The 23,090-nt window shown below is 42.3% G+C and overlaps 1 protein-coding gene across 3 annotated transcripts in view; it reads right to left on the reverse strand.

Annotated features, from left to right (window-relative positions):
* TYW1 (tRNA-yW synthesizing protein 1 homolog (S. cerevisiae)) overlaps positions 1 to 23,090 on the reverse strand; it is a 191,080-nt gene that overhangs the window by 127,452 nt on the left and 40,538 nt on the right. For all 3 annotated transcript variants that reach the window (XM_021086357.1, XM_021086356.1, XM_003481010.4), the window contains exons 10-11: positions 16,863 to 16,981; positions 8,909 to 9,018 (exon numbers count right to left, since the gene is read on the reverse strand). In XM_021086357.1, coding sequence (XP_020942016.1) covers positions 8,909 to 9,018; positions 16,863 to 16,981 — 229 coding nt within the window. The remainder of the gene's footprint in view (positions 1 to 8,908; positions 9,019 to 16,862; positions 16,982 to 23,090) is intronic.

The following is a 23,090-nucleotide window of genomic DNA, read 5'->3' on the forward strand; positions in this document are numbered from 1 at the left end:
ACCTGATGGCACTGAGAGATGCCGAAGCAGAAACTGGAGAATCCAGAATTTTTACCATAATGTCACGGCAACAAGCTGAATGACCCTGACGATAAAAATGACACAGGGTTCAACCTAGAGTTTGCCCATTTGTTTTCTGGGGGGAGGGCAGGGGAACTGGTTAATAACGGATCTTTGTTTGGAATACTTGGTCCTTTTTTTCTTTTTTTTTTTTTACTGAATCATTGAACAATATGAGTGAATACTCCTATCTCTAAAGACTGGACCAATCAGAAATAGAACATTTTCTTCTTTCTTCTCTGTAACAAGGCAGGTCCTGGTCAAGGATCTTCCGAATTACCCATCCCAGCTGAAAGTCATATATAAGGTACATTTGATAAATTCACTTCCACCGTGAGGGGTTTTGCTTTTTGGTTTGGGTTTTTTGTTTTTTTGGTTTTTTTTTTTTTTTTAATAAATAAGCTTCGGGAATTCCCATCCTGGCGCAACGGAAACAAATCCAACTAGCAACCATGAGGTTGAGGGTTCGATCCCTGGCCTTGCTCAGTGGGTTAAGGATCCGGCATTGCTGTGAGCTGTGGTATAGGTTGCAGACATGGCTCAGATCTGGCGTGGCTGTGGCTGTGGTGTAGGCCGGCAGCTACAGCTCCAACTCGACCCCTAGCCTGGGAACCTCCATATGCCGTGGGTGTGGCCCTAAAAAGACCAAAATAAATAAATAAATAAATAAGCTTCAGAAAATAATTAGCAGGCGGTGTTCTCCTCTCCGCCTCCCCCACGCTGGTTTTGGATGTGTCCTTGACCCTACCTCATCCTGAGGACCATCTGCTGGAGACCCTATACTCACATACTTAAACTCTGAATAAACGCATCTGGCCACAAACCAAGTCTTTTTGACCTTTGCACCTTCAGCACCAAGGACGTTCCTCGCAAATCCTGTTCACGCACGGGATGTCAGCTGAACTGATGGGGAAATGAGCTAAAGAAACCTGCACCCCATCCTCCGAAAACCATCTCTCCCTGCCATGGTGGCATGTAGAGGGAGACAGTGAGTATTTTGAAAAGATGCTGAGTTGCGCTGAGACGCTGACCCACTTGTAATCAATATAAAGTTAATTTTGCGTGCATACAAAGGCAAAGCTAATAAAGGTCATGGGAAGAAAGCGGGTTTAATGATCAATGAAATAACTGAAAAGACAATGATTGCCCTCGGAATTGAGAACAGAAGCACAAAAAGGAAGCATCTGAAAGATCAGAATATCTTCCAAATGTGCTCAAGGCTGACCCCTCAGCTAAAGCTGGAAATTCAGAGGCAGAAACAACAATGTCACAACAAGTCTCATCAGACGCAAAAATAAGATCATCAAATGATGGAACCGGACCCATGGGAGAAAGAGCACGTGCTCATCCTGGGGTGAGAAAGCACCCTTTAAAAACAAAGGACTCCAAGCCAGAGTGAGGGCGATTATTAAAGAGTTAAAAGAGTGACCTCTAAAGAGAGGCTTAAGTGGAGACACCCACATCATAACAAACTAAGATGGAAATGCCTTTGAAAACCGCCTGTATGGGAGTCCTGTTCCTGAGTTTCTGATCAAACCTGAAATTCGTATTCTCCCCCACATACGGTAATTATTAAATGGAGATTAAGTTACCATTCAAACCTCCCAATATCAAATTAATCTGTAAGACACCTAAACTATGGTACTAACAAGTCTATTTCAATATCACCTAATCAAATTCAAATTTTCCCCCCCCGTAGGAAAATGCGTCCTTAGTTCCAACAAAGGAAACCAGGAATATATTTTTCCTTTTGGTTTTTTATTTTGTTTTGCTTTTTTTAAGCCACAAGGGGGCAAAGAGGAATAGTATCAGAGCGCTAATATAGAAACGGAAGAAAAAGGGGAACCAGTTTCCTGAAGGGCATCTGTGAGTAATTCTACATCGGAGATTAACCACTTCTCCAGACCAATCTCTGCTAAGGAGCTCTGATTTGGGGAGGATACTCTCTTCTAGGGGCTGCAATGAAAACTAGCGTTACATTCTTCAATCTTTTTTTTTTTTTTTTTTAGGGCTGCACCCACAGCATACAGAAGTTCCCAGGCTAGGGGTCGAATTGGAGCTATACCTGCCAACCTACACCACAGCCACAGCAATACCAGATCAGAGCTGCATCTGCTACCTACACTATAGCTCACAGCAACAGTGGATTCCCTGACTTACTGGGCAAGGCCAGGGATCGAACCCGCATCCTCATGGATCCTAGTTGGGTCCATCAACCACTGAGCCACGGAAGGGAACTCCCATTCCTGAATATTTAGCATCAAAAGTAAGAGGAGGAGTTCCCGTCATGGCATAGTGGTTAACGAATCCAACTAGGAACCATGAGATTGCAGGTTTGATCCCTGGCCTCGCTCATTGGGTTAAGGATCCGGCGTTGCCGTGAGCTGTGTGGTGTAGGTTGCAGACACGGCTCGGATCCCACGTTGCTGTGGCTCTGGCATAGGCCAGCGGCTACATCTCCGACTCGACCCCTAGCCTGGGAACCTCCATATGCCCAGGGAGCGGCCCTAGAAAAGGCAAAAAGACAAAAATAAAAACAAAAACAAAACAAAAGTAAGATGAGTGTTAGAGCTGCACTCAGGTGAGGGACTTGGTTCAGAAGAGGCAGAGTGACTTGCACTAGCCTCACCGTCCTCACTCTGAAGCTGACCACCCAGAAAGGAGGAGGATCGCTTTTATTTACAGATCATAAAAGATGAATAAAAGATAGAACATAGGGATTTCACCGACTGCAGGAGGAATTTAGGTTCATTAAAAAAGAAAACTTGGAGTTCCTGTCGTGGCGCAGTGGTTAACGAATCCGACTAGGAACCATGAGGTTGCGGGTTTGATCCCTGGCCTCGCTCAGTGGGTTAAGGATCCGGTGTTGCTGTGAGCTGTGGTGTAGGTTGCAGACGCGGCTCGGATCCCGCGTTGCTGTGGCTCTGGCGTAGGCTGGCGGCTGCAGCTCCGATTAGACCCCTAGCCTGGGGACCTCCACATGCCGCGGGAGCGGCCCAAGAAATAGCAAAAAGACAAAAAAAAAAAAAAAAAGAAAGAAAGAAAACTTTAGGGAATTCCCTTGTGGCAGAGCAGATTAAGGATCTGGTGTCATCCCTGTGGCAGTGTGGGTTCGATCCCCGGCCTGGCACAGTGGGTTAAGGATCTGGTGTTGCTGCAGCTACGGTACTTCCACAAGCTGCAGGCAGGCTCCCCTCCAAAGAAAAAAGAAAAGAAAAGAAAAAGACAAGAAAATTTTAGAGTATAAGCATTGATAAAGACTGAGTGAAGGTACAAGATCTCACTGCCTAGCTGAATGGCCATGGTCAACAACCATCAACCGAACTCTTAAGATTACTTTCTGCTTCGAGCCAAGAAGATGAAAAACACAACCAATACTCTGAAACTTCTATCACTTTGCCAAAGTTATAATAAAAAGAAAATAACATTTTTGTATTGCAGACCACCAGTTTTCCAGAAGAACTCTGGATTTTTACAAATGATGTATTTCATCCTTTAAAAATCAAGTTTTTTGCCTTTTTTTTCCCCCCTTTTCTAATATTATGGTTTCACAGCAAGATTTGGCATGGTTATTACAGCAATGAGACAGATTTTCACAAAAGCAATGTTTTGATTAAGCACAGCATGAAGTAAAAAAGCATTAACAAATAGTCACCAGCATCCAAAGACTGGAAAGTAAGGGAGTTCTCTTTGTGAAAATATAAGGAATGAGAGCCTCTTTATACCCACATGCCGGTCAAGCTATGGCCTACCACACCTTCAAATACACACCTGTTTTCTACTATTACTGGAAAAAAAAGACTGCTCAAGTACCCAGAAGAGAGTCGGTGAACACACATCAACCAGTTGCAATCTGAAAATCTTTCTAGGAAATTTACTGTTGATCAAATAGGTGCTTTGCTGACATGGTAACATTTTGCCAATTCATTAAGGCATTAAAAAAAAAATCCTTTGTGAGAACTGCAAGAGCAAAGTAGAGACTCATTTTTTTTCTTTTTTTTTGCAGCACTCAAGGCACACAGAAGTTCCTAGGCCCAGGATCAAACCTGTGCACAGCAGTGACCTGAACAAGAGCAGTGACAACCCTGGATCCTTAATCCGCTAGGCCATCAGGAAACTCCAAAAGCTGTTTTTAAGAATGAAATGAGTTCCCGTCGTGGCTCTGCAGAAACGAATCTGACTAGCATCCATGAGGACACAAGTTTGATCTCTGGCCTCGCTCAGTGGGTTAACGATCCAGTGTTGCCATGAGCTGTGGTGTACGTAGGTTGCAGATGCAGCTTGGATCTGGTGTTACTGTGGCTGGAGTGTAGGCCAGCAGCTACAGTTCTGATTCGACCTCTTGCCTGGGAACCTTCATATGCCACAGAGGTGGCCCTAAAAAGACAAAAAAAAACTAAAAAAAAATTTTTTAAATGAAATGAATGGCAGTTGTGGAATTCCTGGGGGTCATCCCCTCCCCCTTAGGCATTCTCACCCCTACTCAGGATTCACTTGTCCACAGACATGCTCTATTCTTGCTCCCTGCAATCCTGTGTCTGTCGTCCCCCAGCCAAGACAAGATGTATCTTAAAACTCTCGTCTCTTACACCACGGGCACCTGAAGACAAACTGTTTGAGGTGCCTACTGATTATAGCAAAAAGCACAAGGTTACTAACCAGCTACACCTTTCTGCACAGAACAAACGCTCCAACAAGCCAGGCCAACAACAAAGCCTGTGTGCTCACCGCGCTCACCCAACACATGTTATTAACGTGAAGAAAGGCGGCCTCATGATTTATTCATCACTTATTTCCATTTAAAGTGCATCTGCAAAAATGCTCCTGTCAGAAAAATTACTATCAAAACTGAGACTGTCATTCTGCATCAAGGACATCTCGGAATGGAGGAAATGAATGTCAGCTCCCCAGGGCTGCTTCCTCCCTTGCAAACCGCCTGGGACCCCAATTTATTCAGAAGGATTCCCAGATGTCCAGGAAACACACATCCCTGGTCATCATCCCATTACTTAAGGGTTCAACTGGTTCTTTAGTTACTAAACCCAAACAAACTGATTAGACTATAAAGATAAAATTAGTAGCATTTGCCTGCTTCTCATATTACTATCCGGGATGGTTAATTTTATGTGGCAACTTGGCTGGGCCACCGGGCGGGATATCCGGTCAAACATTACTCTGGATGTTCCCGGGAAGGTGTCCTTTGGATGAGATTAACATTTAGTCAGAGGACTTCAAGGAAAGCAGACTGCCCTCCAGAATGGGGATGAATCACAGCCAATCAGCTGAAGGCCTTCAAAGAACAAAGGCTCACTTCCCCTAAGCAAGAAGGAATTCTGCCAGCAGAAGGCCTTGGGATTGGAACTGCAGTTCTTTTTTTTTTTTTTCCCATCTCTTGGGGCGCTTCCGTGGCATATGGAGGTTCCCAGGCTAGGAGTCGAATCAGAGCTGTAGCCGCCAGCCTACGCCACAGCCACAGCAACGAAGGATCCAAGCCGTGTCTGCAACCTACACCACAGCTCATGACAATGCCGGATCCTTAACCCACTGAGCAAGGCCAGGGATTGAACTGGCAACCTCATGGTTCCCAGTCGGATTCATTAACCACTGAGCCACGACAGGAACTCCTAGAACTGCAGTTCCGTCTTCATCTCCAGCCTGCTGGTCTACCCCATCGGATTATTTTCATTCATCCTTTTGACTGGCCAAGTCTGCATAATTACATTATCCAATTCCTTAAGTCCGTCTCTTGCTCTATCAATCTCTCCCACTCTTTTCACACACACTCACACAGCATCCTGTTGACTATTCCTCTGGAGAACTCAGACTAATAACCATCCAAAAGAAAATAAGACTTCGCCTTGAAATTTATTTAAAAGGCAAATTTCGAATATGGTTCACTGGAAGATCAACAATCAATAATATTAACTAAATCAACAAAGAATCTAAGAAAATGTAGTAAATTCCTGATGTAGAGACCTACTGCTTTTTCACTAGAGTTTCGTTTAATTTTCCAAAAAACTGATGAGACACTGCTTTATCCAAGTTACAGAAAATCATTTGTTTAAAAAACAAAACAAAACAAAACTTGAAGAGTTCCCACCATGGCTCAGCAGAAATGAATCTGACTAGTATTCATGACGATGCAGGTTTGATCCCTGGCCTCGCTCAATGGGTTAAAGATCCAGCATTGCTGTGGCTGTAGTGGAGGCTGGCAGCTACAGCTCCAATTAGACCCCTAGCCTGGGAACCTCCATATGCCGTGGATGTGGCCCCAATAAGACAAAAAAAAGCTCGAGACTAAAAGCCAAGATGGAATATTTAAATATTTATTAGCATCTTTGCAGATGTATAGCATCAAGTCAGCACATACATACCGACATACACAAAGATGCACAGGTCAACTTTGCCTAGAAAATTCATAAAGAATAAAATAAAGGGATAGGAGTTCCCGTCGTGGCGCAGTGGTTAACGAATCCGACTAGGAACCATGAGGTTGCGGGTTTGATCCCTGCCCTTGCTCAGTGGGTTAACGATCCGGCGTTGCCGTGAGCTGTGGTGTAGGTTGCAGACGCGGCTCGGATCCCGCGTTGCTGTGGCTCTGGCGTAGGCCGGTGGCTGCAGCTCCGATTCAACCCCTAGCCTGGGAACCTCCATATGCCGCGGGAGCGGCCCAAGAAATAGCAACAATAACAACAACAACAACAACAAAGACAAAAGACAAAAAAATAAATAAATAAATAAAGGGATAATTATAGTCTATAAATTCCTATTGATCTTGAATCACTATGTGTATTACTTTTCCAATTTCTCCTAAGAACTCAGAACGGTGATACTGTTTTTTATGGTGCTAAAAAATAAGGAGCCCCTTTTGAGCACACCTGAGTGCGTCCAAATGAGGTGACACAGGGTAGAACCATAAATAGCCTCAGGATGGCTGGTCACCAGAAGGACCAAGGGTTTAGGGTTAGGATTGTCAACTACGCCCCAGGACTGGTGAGAAAGGGAAGTGGGGCTACAAATTGAGTTCTCTAAAAACTCTTAAACAAGACTTGATGAGCTCTGGATTGGTGGCTGTATCCATGCGCCAGGAGGATGGTGCACCCCCACTCCACGAGGACGGGAGCTCCTGCCCTCAGGACCTTTCCAGACCTGGCCGTATGTTCTCTCCAGCTGCAACCTCTGTGATACCCTTTCTAATAAACTGGTAAACATAAGTCAATGTTCCTCTGTGTTTTATGAGCCGCTCTAGCGAACTAACGGAATCCAAGGAGGAGGTTGCAGGAACTTCCGATTTATTACCAGTCAGTCTGGAGCATAGATAACACCCTACACTTGGGACAGGCATCTGAGGTGGGGGCAGTCTTGTAGGACTGAGCCCTTAACCTGTGAGGTCTGATGCTGTCTCCAGACAGTGTCAGGATTGAATTAAATTTGTTGGACACCCAGGCCATGTCTGCTGAGACCTGGAGAAGCTTGGTGGTGTTAGAAAAATAACATCAGGAGTTCCCATAGTGGCTCAGCAGTCATCGAACCCAACTAGCATCCATGAGGACAGAGGTTCAATCTCTGGCCTTGCTCAGTGGGTTAAGGATCCGGTGTTGCCATGAGCTGTGGCGCAGGTCACAGACTCGGCTCAGATCCCAAGTTGCTGTGGCTCTGGCGTAGGCTGGTGGCTATGGCTTTGACTGGACCCCCCTAGCCTGGGAATCTCCATATGCTGCGAGTGCAGCCCTAAAAAGACAAAAAGAAAAAAAGAAAAACACTATCAGAAGCGCTATGATCTCAAGAAGCAGTGACCTGAAAGAATACACTGCTCTGCATGAAAGGGTCACCTGATCTTCAAAATGCTAATTACCAGGGTTTACAAAGACGCTCACTTAGGATGTTCGCACCACAAGAGTAACTGTATCAAGACAACCTTGGCTGGAATTCATTTTTTGTGGCTGTTGCATCAGAAAGGAAGGCAGACGAAAGGAGGGAGAACTAACTAGAGGCAGGGGGAGGACGGAAGCACACACATTTAACAGGGAGCCAAACAAATTTCGGTGGACCCTCTGCAGCTGTCTGTCTAAAGCCGTCACTTCACCAGCGCACCACATCTACCTAGAGCAGTGGGTCTCGAAACATGGGTCCCAGTTCAACAACATCCATACCTCCCGGAAATCCGTTGGAAAGGCACATTCTTGGTCCCCACCTCAGACTTCACTGAATTATCTGCTAGGGAAGACGACCAGGAATCTCTACTTGAACAAGGGATTTGGAGGAGGCACCCTACGGCTTGAGAACCAGCAATCTCCAGTAAAGTCGCATACCTTTAACTGTGATGCAGAACTCAATCAGGAAATTCTAAAAACTGAGAGGCAGAATTCTGCACATCACTGTGGATTATGGGGAGGAAACTCCATTCACACTAACCCTCCTTCTTTATAAGGCATCTGTACGAAAATGCTTTCCCATCACTCTCTAACAGATAGATATTACTTAAGACTTTTCCAATGATCTAGAATTTTCAGTCCCTTTTAAGGCTGCTCTGTGCCCACCAAGATGGAACAATAGCAAAGGTTTTGGGGGAAAGATGGTGATACATTCCCAGGCGAAACTTAACAGCCGGAGTGCGCCGTATTACAGTAGCTATGCTTTGAACTAAATTTTTTAGTTCTTCCCCCGTAGGGGACATAATGTTATCAGTAAAAACTAAAAAGGCCAAAATGGACATAATATTTCTACAAAGTTTTCACTTCCCTCAATGAGAGGTTGCCAGCAGGGACAAAATCCTGCCAAAGAGGCAATTCCTCTGCCGATTTAATTCAGGCTATTAGCAATTCCTTTGTAGAGGGAACATAAGTACCTTTAAACTGCTTGATCATGTTCTGATGGTTTTCGATGGCTTCCTTTAAGATGATATCAGGCTGGTCCATCTTCCACCGCCATTCAGTACCCACTGGATTGGTGTGGTGCCTTAAAAAAAAAAGAGGCCAAAGTTCTAAAGGTCCCCCTGCATTAAGATTTCAGCTTGTCTCTTCCGATGAAGAAATCCATATAATTACAAAATCAGAGTTGGTTGCCTCATAAAAGCTTAGCTATTTACAGCTGTATTTTACTAATTTTCCGTCCTGACACCAAGCAGAGAAGGGTAGGTGGAGAAGAGAAGGGCCTGGTTAAGAATGAGACTCAATCAGGGCCCCCCCCCTCTCCCAGCCACACACCACGAGGCTAACAAGCAACCAGTAACGACCACCAGCTGAATATTATTGCAAGACCCTACCTAGAGGCAGTGCAGGAGGAATCAGACACAGAGGAAAACACTTCTATAAAGGACACCAGAAAGGAAAAGTGTGCCAGTTTCCAGACCCACAAAAACATTTACCTCAGTTTCTAATATTTGAAAAAAGATTTCTGACTTTAAACAGAAAAATGAGTCATACCAAAAAGCAAGCCAACAACAACACGTTTCCAGTAGACAAAGCAATCAACAGAACCAAACTCTTTTGACACAAGTATTGAAACTATCTGACAGGAAATATTTTTAAAACGATGCTTTGATATGTTAAAAGCCCTGACAGAAAAGGGTGAACAACATGCAAGACCAGGTGGGTAAATTCAGCACCAACATGAAAATTAAACACAATCAAATAGGAAAAATAAATCTGAAAAAAAAAAAGGCCTTCAACAGATCAATGGTTCACTATAAATTCCTGAGGAAAAAAATGAAAAAAATTCAGAGAGGCCAATCTAAATAAACCAACTGACAGAGTTCCTGTTGTTGCTCAGTGGTTAGTGAACCCAACTAGTATCCATGAGGATGTGGGTTTGATCCCTGGCCTTGCTCAGTGGGTTGAGGATCCGGCATTGCCGTGAGCTGTGGTGTAGGTTGCAGACGTGGCTCAGATCTGGTGTTGCTGTGGCCATGGTGAAGGCCAGCGGCTACAGCTCCGATTGGACCCCAAGCCTGGGAACTGCCACATGCCGCGGGTGCGGCCCTAAAAAAGACAAAAAGACCAAAAAATAAATAAAAAATAAATAAACCAACACACACACACAACTTTAAGTGAAGAAAAGGACAGATCATCCAAGAACTATGGGACAACATCAAAAGGTCCAAAACACACAAAATTTGAATCCCAGAACCAAAATACAAATGATTGACATCCCAGAAAGGAAACAGAGAGAACAAAGCAGAAAAAAAATGGCCAACAATTTTTCAAAGTTAACGATAAACAACCACATATCCAAGAAGCTCATAGAACAACCAAGATATTTTTTAACAGCCTAAAAATACCATATCCAAACTAATAAAAACAAAGCAAATGAGAAACTCTTTAAGTTAGAGAAAAAGGACACATTACATAAGAACAAAGATTAAAAATTACTTCTGACAACACAAATAAGCCAGATAAAACTATAATGACACCTAAAAGAATGCTTAGGAATTTCCACTATGCCACAACAGGAACTCCAACAAGCTTAAAGGAAACTTGGAGTTCCCATCGTGGCACAGTGGAAATGAATCTGACCAGGAACCATGAAGTTGCGGATTTGATCCCTGGCCTCACTCAGTGGGTTAAGGATCCAGTGTTGATGTGAGTTGTGGTGTAGGTTGAAGATGTGGCTGTGGTGTAGGCCGGCAGCTGCAGCTCCAATTCGACCCCTAGCATAGGAATCTCCATATGCCACAGACACAGTCCTAAAAAGCAAAAAAACAACAACAACAACAAAAACTTGTTAACTCAGAATTCTATACCCAGTGCAAATATCTTTCAAAAAATGAAGTAATAAATACTTCGGCAGACAAAATTTAAGAAATTTCTTTGTCAGCAAACCTACATTGCAGGATATGATAAAGGGAGTTGTTCAGGCAAAAGAAACAGATACCAGGTAGCAACTTGGATTGTAGAAAGAAATGATGAGTGCCGAAAAGGAAAACAATGAGGAAAAATTAAATTCACTTTTTTACTTTTAATAGCTCTAAAAACAACTGACAGTATAACCAAAAGAGAGTACGGATGTACTGTGTGTCTACAGCTTATATAAAAGTTAAACTTATGCCAACAGTAGCCAAAGGATAGTAAAAACAGCAAATACACTCTTGCGAAGTTCTTACTCTACACCTCTGGACCACTGTACACAAGATTTCTCAACCTCGGCACAAATGACGTTTTGGACTGAATATGCTTTGTTGTGGAGGGTTGTCCTTTATGTTATGTGATATATAAGAGCAACCCTGTCCTTTACTAGGGAGATGCCAGTAGCACCTTCCTCGGTTACAATGATCAAAAAGGTCTCTAGGGGAGTTCCCGTCGTGGCGCAGTGGTTAACGAATCCGACTAGGAACCATCAGGTTGCAGGTTCGGTCCCTGCCCTTGCTTAGTGGGTTAACGATCCAGCGTTGCCGTGAGCTGTGGTGTAGGTTGCAGACGCGGCTCGGATCCCGCGTTGCTGTGGCTCTGGCGTAGGCCGGTGGCTACAGCTCCGATTGGACCCCTAGCCTGGGAACCTCCATATGCCTCGGGAGCGGCCCAAGAAATAGCAACAGCAACAACAACAAAAAGACAAAAGACAAAAAAAAAAAAAAAAAAAAAAGGTCTCTAGGAGTTCCCGTTGTGGCTTAGTGGTTAACGAATCAGACTAGGAACCATGAGGTTGCAGGTTCGATCCCTGGCCTTGCTCAGCAGGTTAAGGATCCAGCACTGCTGTGAGCTGTGGTGTAGGTTACAGACGTGGTTTGGATCCTGCGTTGCTGTGATTCTGGTGTAGCCCAGCGGCTACAGCTCTGATTCAACCCCTAGCCTGGGAACCTCCACATGCTGTGGGAGTGGCCCAAGAAAAAGGCAAAAAAGACAAAAAAAAGACAAAAAAAAAAAAAAAAAAAAGGTTTCTAGACACGGTCAAGTGTCCTAAGTTTCCACATGGGGTGAAAAAACAAATTTTGCCCCAGTTGAGAACCACTGATTTAACAGAATGTCCAAAAAGATACTTTCCAGTTTTTCACTATATCTCTGGATAACTAAAGGGAAAACATATAAAAGAAATTAAGACAGGATGACAGTATTATATCCTTTGTTTAAAGGCCTTAATTTTTATATTATATGTCAATCAAAATATGTACAGATAAAACAGTAATGGCTGGGATTTGCATCAAAATAGTGAGGACTATGGTAGGTAAATGGAGTGTGATTAGATATATGAGTAGGTACACAGAAATTCACTATACTACTCTTTCTATGTTCAAAAAACAGTAATAGGAAGTTCCTGTGTGGCACAGTGGGTTAAGGATCCTGTGTTGCCACAACTGTGGCAGAGGTTGTACCTAAGGCACGGGTTATATCCCTGGGCTAGGAACTTCCACATGCCACAGGTGCAGCAAAAAAAAAAAAAAACCAAAAAACCTCAGTAATAACAGTTAGATATGATATGTACCCCCCAATATGATAAGCTGAGAAAGTCACATTTTCCAAAAATCCAAAAATACCTAATATTCTTCAAAAGTTGTCATGGTAGTGAAAGACAAGGAAAGCCTAAAGAACTGGAGGAAACTAGAGATGTGACACCTAAATTGGATGTAGGATCCTGAACTGGATCCAACAGGAAAACGGAAAAAAAACTCACACAGTTTCTAGTTTAATTAACAGTATTGAATCAACGCTCATGTCTTGGTCTTGATACTTGTTCCACGGCAAAAGAAGGTCTGAACAGTAGGGAAAGATGGGTGAAAGACACATCATTTCCATGCCACCTTTGGAAATCTTCCGTAAACTAAAATTATTTCAAAACAAAAAGTTTATGCATATAAGCCTTTAATGATAGAGCAAGAGTCTTATATTTAAAAAAATAAAAAGAGGACATAAAACAAAGTAGAGGATGATCTCATATTTTTTTAAAATAAGAGGAAAGACTTAGGGGGAAAAACAGAAAGCAAATAGCATAAAGCATTAGCAATGTTTTCCCTGGATGCTTGAATCACAGATAGTTGTTTTTCTTCATAGTTTTTGGTATTTTCTAAAATTTTCTATGTTAAGCCTGGACTACTTTTATGTTCACTTAAATTAAAAGAAAAATTTTAAGAGGTATAGCTCCAATATGAAAGATACATTAATGACACAGACTATTAAATCATTTTGGCTGTTAAAGGATAAAATAATGAGGACCTAAAGTACGATCAACAGAATTAAATACACAAATGGACACAGTGAGTTAGAGAAAGAGAGCTTTTCGGTCTCAGCGCTGGATTGCCAAGGCTGCCACTACCAAGACAGGAAAGAACGGTTAACAGAGAGCATAATAAACTCCTGGGGACAAACTGGGCTTGACGCGCCTGTGGATCATCTGAAAGAATATATCCAAAACAGGCAATCACAAACAGAAGAGGAAGACTCAGGAGGAAGACTAGGCTTGGAGATCAAGAATAGAAAGGTGTGGAACCCCAAGTGTGCAGGGAAGCCATGGAGATGGCCTGCGATGCCTCCCATCACAAGGCAGAGCGATTCAAGAACGCCAAGGACAGAAGCAGACAGACCTCCTCAGGCAAAGAAGGAGCCAAAAAAGCGCCAACAAGGGGAAACGGAAAAACTGCCAAAAGGTTGGGGGAAAAACCAGAAGAGATTGCAGAAGTCCTTTTTGTCGAGCGTGCTTCGCTAGAGTTCGACTACAACAGAATGGAGTCACCCCCGTTAGAGCTGATGGTAAGGAAGTCATGGGTGATCACGACAAGATGAGCTGACATGAAGACACAAGGACTAAGGAGCTAGAGAACCCGGAGCTGTCATGAAGGAGAAAAATGAACGAGGGGCAGGCCCTAAGGAAAAGATGTCTACAATTTAGGTGATTTCCCATTTTACATGAAAGATTCAATTCTACATAGGATACACTGTATGCAGCCAGCTTACACAACACTCAGGGCTTCAATTTCCAGTAAGATAATCTGAAAAGTCTCCTACAACAAAACACAAAAACTGATGCCTTACTATAAAACCAATCTTGAATAGAAAAAAAGAAAGAAAGAAAAATAGAAGAAAAAAAAATGTACAAAGGCAAACAAAAAAGCACAAAATAAGAGAATAAAAATAGATATTCCTTGGAGTTCTCAGCAGGTTTTAAGTTCCCTGAGGATGCAGGTTTGATCTCTGGCCTTGCTCAGTGGGTTAAGGATCCAGCGTTGCTGCAAGATATAGCACAGGGTGCAGACACAGCTCAGATCTGGTGTTGCTGTGGCTGTGGTGTAGGCTGGCAGCTACAGCTCTAATTCAAACCCTAGCCTGGGAACTTCCATATGCTGCAGGTGTGGCCATAAAAAGAAATTTTTTTTTAAATTATGAAGAATGTAGAAAAGTTCCCATCGTGGCTCAGTGGTTAACGAATCCGACTAGGAACCATGAGGTTGCGGGTTCGATCCCTGGCCTTGCTCAGTGGGTTAAGGATCCGGCATTGCCGTGAGCTGTGGTGTAGCTTGCAGATGTGGCTCGGATCCCCTGTGGCTGTGGCTCTGGCGTAGGCCGGCGGCTACAGCTCCAATTCGACCCCTAGCCTGGGAACCTCCATATGCAGCCGGAGCGGCTCAAGAAACGGCAAAAAGACAAAAAAAAAAAAAAAATTATGAAGAATGTATATACCTGTCAGAATTTTTCTATAAAGAAAAAGATGACTATAAAGAGATCAACTAAACTCACCAGTTAAAAGAGAGATTGTCCAAGTGGCTATTTAAAAATCTAGCAATTCCACACCCAGGTGAAAACATTTGTCTACAAAAGTCTTGTACATTAATATTCATAAAGCTTCATTCATTATCAAGTCAAAACCTGGAAACAATTTGGGAGTTCCCATTGTGGCTGAGCAGTAATGAACCCGACTAGTAACCATGAGGACGCAGGTTATACCCCTGGCCTCACTCAATGGGTCGAGGATCCGGCGTTGCCCTGAGCGGCAGTGTAGGTCACAGACACGGCTCGGATCCTGCGTTGCTGTCGCTGTGGCAAAGACCAGCAGCTGCAGCTCCAGTTCAATCCCTAGCCTGGGAACCTCCATATGCTGTGGGTACGGCCCTAAAAAAAAAAACAAACTTGAAACAACTCAAATATTCAAAAGAGTTGAATAAATTGACTGTGGTACAACCATATAACAGACTATTCTTCAGTAATAAAAAGGGACAAACTACTGAGATATAACAACCTGGGTGAATCAAAATCTCAAAAACATTTTATTGAGCAGAAGAAACCAGATACAAAAATGCATACTGAATGATTCCATTTTTATGCAAGTCTATAGAAAAAGTAACATATCATGTCAGGAAGCAAATCACTTTGCCTGGGGCTGGCAGGAGATGAGAGAAACTGACTGGGAGGGGGCACAGGGGAACCTCCACGGACAACAAAAAGTACTTCATCTTGACCATGGGCATAGTCGCCCAGGGCACACGTTTACCGAAACTCACTGAATTGTACATTTTAGGCAGGTACGTTCGAATATATATAAATAAAACTTCAATAAAGATGACTTTTAAAAACTGATCCAGCCAAACACTTGTTTCTAAGCAACCCACTAAAATATAAGGACACATAAAAGTTGAAGTTACATAAAGAAAGGAAAAAAGAAAGACCCCCCCAAAAAAGACATCTAATAGAGTTACGTTAATAGTAGAAAACTCAGACTTTAAGGCAAAAAAGTATTATTACAGATGAAAAGGACTACTCAACAATGAGAAAACAAAAAATAAGCAACACAGAATAATTTTGTTGCTGTTTTATTACCCAATAATTAAAAAGTACACTCTTTCCATGAGTATATGATAGATTTTTTTTTCCCCCCAGGACCGTGACATGTGGACGTTCCCAGCCAGGGATCAAACCTACACCACAGCAGTGACAATGCCAGATCTGTAACCCACTGCACAAGGGAACTCCATGTGATAGATTTTTTTTTTTTTAAACTTGACTATATATACTAGGCATGTAGCACTTCATGAATTTTATGTATTTTGTATTAGAACCCATGTATTACAACAATAATAAAATTCGGCTAAAGTTTAATAACGAAAATATAATCACCAAAATCTCGTTTTTAAAAAAGACTTCTTTGATCCATGAGTTACAAAGAAGTCATGATGGAAATTAGAAAATATTTCCAACTGAATAATGCTCAACTAATCAAACTCTACGGAATACAGCTAAAGAAGTAGCTGGAGGAAAATTTCTACGTAAAAACTTACAGGAGACTGAATATTAATAGTCCAATTTAAGTTCGAAAAAGAACAGAGAGAAAAGAAAGAGTAGTAGAGTATTAAACAAGAAAACAAAGACACAATGGAGAAGATCCATAAAGCTTAAGCAAGGGCTGAAGAAACTAAAAGTTTGGGAGTTCCCGTCATGGCGCAGCGGTTAACGAATCCGACTAGGAACCATGAGGTTGCGGGTTCGGTCCCTGCCCTTGCTCAGTGGGTCGGGGACCCGGTGTTGCCGTGAGCTGTGGTGTAGATCGCAGACACGGCTCGGATCCTGTGTTGCTGTGGCTCTGGTGTAGGCCAGTGGCTACAGCTCCGATTCGGCCCCCAGCCTGGGAACCTCCATATGCGGCAGGAGTGGCCCAAGAAATGGCAAAAAGACAAAAAAAAAGAAACTAAAAATTGGCAACCCCCTGATAAAACTAGTCCAGGAAAAAAAAAGCAACCCAATTCAAAAATATAATAGGAATGGAAAAGGGGATTAATTGTAAAAACACGGGGCTTTGGGTACATTTGAGTGCAGGGTTGGGCTGAAACTGATTATTACAGATCATTACATATTTGGTCGCCATGGCCATTCGTTTTTACTTACCGCCAACAGAAGACACATTTATTCGCACATGCCAAGCTTGGGGTAGTTTCCATGCAGCGATGGCTTTCAATGCCATAGAATGTATGTTTATAGCAACCTCCTCTCCCTCGGAGCATGGACTGTGAAAGCACGAAACAAATGATAATTTGAATAAAAGTCTCCAAGCAAGGAAAGGAAACACCAAGGCACCATTTTAAAGAAGAAACCATGTGTTTCATAACCATAAATATCCCTACCGGTATCTGCATGAGGCAGATTATAGTGTTTTGAAGGTGTTCGGCTTTCGATAGCGCTTTGGGTTTTCTAAAACCTAATGAGATAAACCTACGATCCATTACCTTGGACACCGCTACAGGGAGGACCATGGATGCTTTCATTTTCAAATCCATTCAACTGCCTCAAATACGAGGACCATAGTAGCTAAAGCCAAAGGAAAGATGAGATTGGCTCCCAGAAGACAAGCGGTGGTGCTTATCTGAAAGAGTATCTCTGCATCGAATAAAGGAGCGTGGGTAAGGGAAGGCATCCCCGAGCATGTTCTCTGTCAAAGGAATGGCAGAATTTGAACATACTGGGCTGCGGAGGGGGCAAGCAGCAGGTACAGAAGAAACAGATTATTCCAAACACTATTTAATATGGGATTGGTAAAACCATGTTTTTTTTTGTTTGTTTGTTTGTTTTTTGTCTTTTTTGCTATTTCTTGGGCCACTCCTGAAGCATATGGAGGTTCCTAGGCTAGGGGTCGAATCGGAGCTGTAGCCACCAGTCTACGTCAGAGCCACAGCAACACGGGATCCAAGCTGCGTCTGCAACCTACACCACAGCTCACAGCAAGGGCAGGGACCGAACCCGCAACCTCATGGTTCCTAGTCGGATTCGTTAACCACTGCGCCATGACGGGAACTCCGAACCATGGTTAAGTGTAGTAAGAAGGGCAATCGGAACAAATACCCAGACCAACTTTGGGTTGGAATCACAGGATACTATGGAGCGCCTTGAAGTGTCATCAGAAAGATCCAGCCAGGAGCTCTGTGAAAGATGGGCTTGATTTCAGTAAAAGTGAGCCTGTGAGGCGGTTATGCAGGAAAGGTCATGGTGACTTGGCTCAAAACATGAGCAGAGGACAAGGGAAGGTACCAAAGAGGTACAATCAATGCCAGTCCTGATGAGAGGGACAAAGCAGAGGAAATCCTCCAAAATAACTGAGAACTTGAGCCCAAGTGACTGAAATACTTCGGAATTAACCACAGGAACAAACAGGACATACAGAGAGATAGCCTTTATGCACACACATATATCTCAAGAAAAATACACATCAGTGTACTGATACTACCGTGCTGTCCACATAAAATCTACCAGCTTGTTCCTGTGTCAGTTGATCATGAAGTCTTATTCTTTGTCCTGATAAAAGGCGTTCCCCTGTCTAGCTCACTTAGTATATCCACTAAGGAAAAAAAAAAAAAAAAAAAGGACTGAAGGAAAAACACAGTTCAGGATAACTGTGCCTACAAACTCTTTTGCAAGTTCCCAGCAAAGTACTCAAGAAGGTAAATAAAATATTCAAATCTTACAAAGCACAGAACACTAAAAGTCCACCGAATGCCAAAGACACAAAGTAATTACCACTAAATGTCATGCCAGTGGAGAAACAAAGTTGAAGACCTGCATGTTTCATTTATTATTTACAGAGAAGCCAATATACCTCAAACATGCTGTGTGGTGAATGTGCAAGGACTAATAAGACTGAGCCCCTGCCCGTGATCTGGTTGGAGGAAATGACAAGTAAGCAAGAAAAATGTACACCATTATTAAGATGAGGGATTGAATCAATCAAGACTCTTTTGCAAACAACAGAAACTGACTAAATGGAAAAGGAATTTATAGAAAGGATCTCATACCTCATTGAATTATTAGAAAGGCAGGAATGAAGAAGGCTGGTCGCAGGACCACCACTCAATGCCCCACAAGCCATGTGCTGTACCTAACACCACTCGTCCCTGGATCGCATCGCTAGTGCCCCCCTGAAAGGCAAATGCTGCTGCCACCAGCACAGCTGAGTTCTCTACGTCTGAGTCCCTTTGCATCACTCACTCCATGCTCAAAGTGTCTGGCTAAAAAGAAAGACTATTTTAAATGACACCGTTATACTCAAGTTGCCAGGACATGGTACCCAGAGATAGAATCTGTCCTTCCTAGTTTCTGTAGGCAGGCAGTGGGCCCTCACACCAAACAAAGCCCATGCAACAGAAATTCCCCAAACATGTAAAGACTCAGATGCTGGGCAAGCAGAGAAAAGACAAACGTCCATCGTGGCATGACTGGAGCCCGTGGGAGAGAGGACCAACCCAGTCAGCCCTCGGGACCAATGAGAAGCCCCCAAAGGTGAGATGTCCAAACTAAATACAGACAGGCCAGAAGGATAAAGGGACAGAAGAATGACGGCATATTTTTCTTGAAAAAAACTTTTCTGGGAGTTCCCACCGTGGCGCAGTGGAAACGAATCCCACTAGGAACCATGAGGTTGTGGGTTCGATCCCTGGCCTCGCTCAGTAGGTTCAGGATCTGCTGGTGTTGCCGTGAGCTGTGCTGTAGGTCGCAGATGGGGCTCAGATCCCATCTGGTGTTGCTGTGGCTGTGGCGTAGGCGGGTGGAACAGCTCCGATTCGACCCCTAGCCTGAGAACCTCCATGTGCCGCAGGTGGAGCCCTAAAAAGACAAAAGACTAACTAACTAAATAAATAAATAACTGTTTTCTCTAAGTTGTATGGTTTCACACTGTAGATTTAAGGCCCTAATCCATTTAGAATTAATTTCTATATAAGGTGTGACATTTAAGACAACCTGTGTTTGTGTGTCTGTGTATACTTTTGTTGTCTGTGTTTGGTGGCGGGGGGGTGGAGGGTGTTGGGGTTTTCTGCCTATGCATATCTAATTGCCTCAGCACCAGTAGTTGGAAAAGTTACCCTTCCTCCAAGGAACTGCTTTTGCACTTCTGTAAAACATCAGTTAAGCATATTTGTGGGTTTATTTCTGGGATCTCCATTCTGTTCTGTGTCCATTCCTCTGCCAACACCATACCACTTTGATTACGGGTGTAATACAGGAAACTATGATATCAGGATGTCTGATTCTTCCCATTTTATTCTTCTTTGACACTGTTTCAGCTATTTTAGGTTCCTATGCCTTTCCTTACAAATTTTATACTAAGCCTGTCTATCCCTACAAAAACCCTCCTGGGATTTTCACAGGAACTGAATCAAACCCACAGATCAATTGGGCAAAATTGATGTTCTACTATATTGAATCCTCCAATTTATAAACATTTATTTAGATTTACATTCAGATTCTTATTTACATTTACTTAGGTTTTCACTGATTTTTCACTGATTTGAGATCTTTCCTCATTTCTAACATAAGTATACATTGCTATAAATTTCCCTCTGAGCACTGCCTGAACTACATCCGATATATAATGTTTCATATTTACTATCATTCAGCTCTATGTTTTTTTCTCTTCATTTGAGACTTCTTCTTTGGCCCACGGCTTATTTAGAAAGGTATCATTTATTTTTCCACATATTTAGGGATTTTTTTTGCTCCTGTTATTTTCTCGTTTGCTTTGACCGTGGTCAGAGAATACACTGTGTGTGATTTCTTTTTTTTTTTTCCCTTTTGGTCAGGCACGTGGCATGTGGAAGTTCCCAGGCCAGGGATTGAACCCAGGTCAGAGCAGCGACCTGAGCTGCAGTAGTGACAACACTGGATCCTTAACCTGCTGAGCCACACAGGAACTCCTGTGTAATTTCAATTCTTATAAATCTGCTCCGGGAGTTCCCGCTGTGGTGCAGCAGAAACAAATCCAACTAGGAACCATGAGGTTGCGGGTTTGATCCCTGGCCTCACTCAGTGGGATAAGGATCCAGCATTGCTGTGAGCTGTGGTGTAGGTCACAGACAAGGCTCAGATCTGGCATTGCTGTGGCTGTGGTGTAGGCTGGCAGCTATAGCTCTGATTAGACCCCTAGCCTGGGAACCTCTATATGCCGTGGGTGTGGCCCTAAAAAGACAAAAGACTAAATAAATAAATAAGGTCCAGTTTGCAATGGGACCTAATCAAACTTACAAGCTTCTGCACAGCAAAAGAAGCCATAAAATACAAAGACAACCTCCCGAATGAGAGAAAACAGCTTCAAACAATGCAACCGACAAGGGCTTAATCTCCAAAATATACAAACAAGTCATACAACTCAACAAAAAAAACAACCCGAAAAATGGGCAGAAGACCTAAATAGCTATTTCTCCAAAGAAGACATACAGATGGTCAACAAGCACATGAAAAAATGCTCAACATCATCAATTATTAGAGAAATGCAGATCAAAACTACAATGAGTTACCATTTCACACTGGTCAGAATGGCCATCATTAATAAGTATACAAATAACAAATGCTGGAGAGGGTGTGGAGAAAAGGGAACCCTCCTGCACTGTTGGTGGGAACGTAAATTGGTACAACCACTATGGAAAACAGTATGGAGGTACCTCAGAAAACTAAATATAGAACTACCATATGTTTCAGCAATCCCAGTTTTGGGCATCTATTCGGATAAAACTTTCATTCAAAAAGATAGAGGCACCCCTATGTTCACTGCAGCACTATAGCCAAGACATGGAAACAACCTAAATGTCCATTGACAGATGAATGGATTAAGAATATCTGGTATATATACACAATGGAATACTATTCAGCCATAAAAAGGACAAAATAATGCCATTTGCAGCAACATGAATACAACCAGAGAGTCTCATACTAAGTGAAGTAAGCCAGAAAGAGAAAGACAGATACCATTCGATATCACTTACATGCAGAATCTAAAATATGGCACAGACGAACCTATCTACAGAGCAGAAACAGTCTCACAGACATGGAGCACAGACTTGTGGTTGCCAAAGACAAGGGGGAGGGAGTGGGATGGACAAAGAGTTTGGGGTTGGTAGATGCAAACTATTACATTTAGAATGGATAAGCAATGAGGTCCTACTGTCACCACAGCAGGACCTATATCCAATCACCTGTGATAGAACATGATAGAAGATAATAATATATGTATGTATGACTGAGTCATTTTGCGATATAGCAGAAATTGACAGAACACTGTAAATCAATTGTAATAAAAAATTGTTTTAAATAAATAAATAAACTTGCTAAGGTTTGTTCTATGTCCTAGCACATGGTCTATCTTGGTGAATGTTCCATAAAGCACTTGGAAGAAAAGCATACTCTGCTATTGCTGGGTGGTATATTCTCTGTATGTCAACTAGATCTTACTAATTCTGTTGTTGGGATTTTCAATAGCCCTGTGATTTTCAGTCTAGTAGTTCTGCAATTGCTAAGAGGGGAATTCAAAGTCACCAACTGTAATTATGGATTTTTTTTAATTTCTTCAATTATATAAGTTTCTGCATGATTTATTTTGTGCCTCTGATGTCTGGGCATATTCATATAATGCAGATAGATCTTTTATCATTACAAAAAGTCACTCTCCATCTGTATTAATTTTCTTTGCTCTGAAGTCTACTTAACCTGGTATTGATAGAGGCAACTCTACATAGTAGATTACCTGTTGGCCTGGTATATATTTTTCTACAATTTTACTCAACCTACCTATGTCACTGAATTTAAAATGAGTTACTTGTAAACATCTTATATTTGGGTCTTTTTTTTTTGGCCATACCCACAGCATGTGGAAGTTCCGGAGCCAGAGATCAAACCCAAACCACAGTAGTGACAACGCCAAATACTTAACCACTAGGCCACCAGGGAACTCCTCAGGTCATTTTTTTAAATCCACTCTGCCAATCTTATTCATTTGATTGATATATTTAGAATATTTACATTTGAAGTACTGATAATTAGCCCTAAAATAAGCACTATTTTTTTTTTTTTTGGTATCTGATGACTAATCAATTTTATTGGGTCTTTTTTTTTAATTTTTTTATTTTATTTTATTATTTTTTTAAATAGGCAATATTTTATTATTTGTTTCCTACTTATTTCCTCTGATCCTCATTTCTGTTATTCTTTACTTGATTTCCTGTGGGTTGAATATGTTTAGGATTCCATCGTAATTTATCTTGTGGGGCTTTTTGATTTTTGGAGGTTTTTTTGTTTTTTTTGTTTGTTTGTTTGTTTTGGTCTTTTTAGGGCCACATCCAAGGCATATGGAGGTTC

This window comes from Sus scrofa, chromosome 3 (assembly GCF_000003025.6).
Source record: "Sus scrofa isolate TJ Tabasco breed Duroc chromosome 3, Sscrofa11.1, whole genome shotgun sequence".
In the NCBI taxonomy this organism is placed as follows: Eukaryota; Metazoa; Chordata; class Mammalia; order Artiodactyla; family Suidae; genus Sus; species Sus scrofa.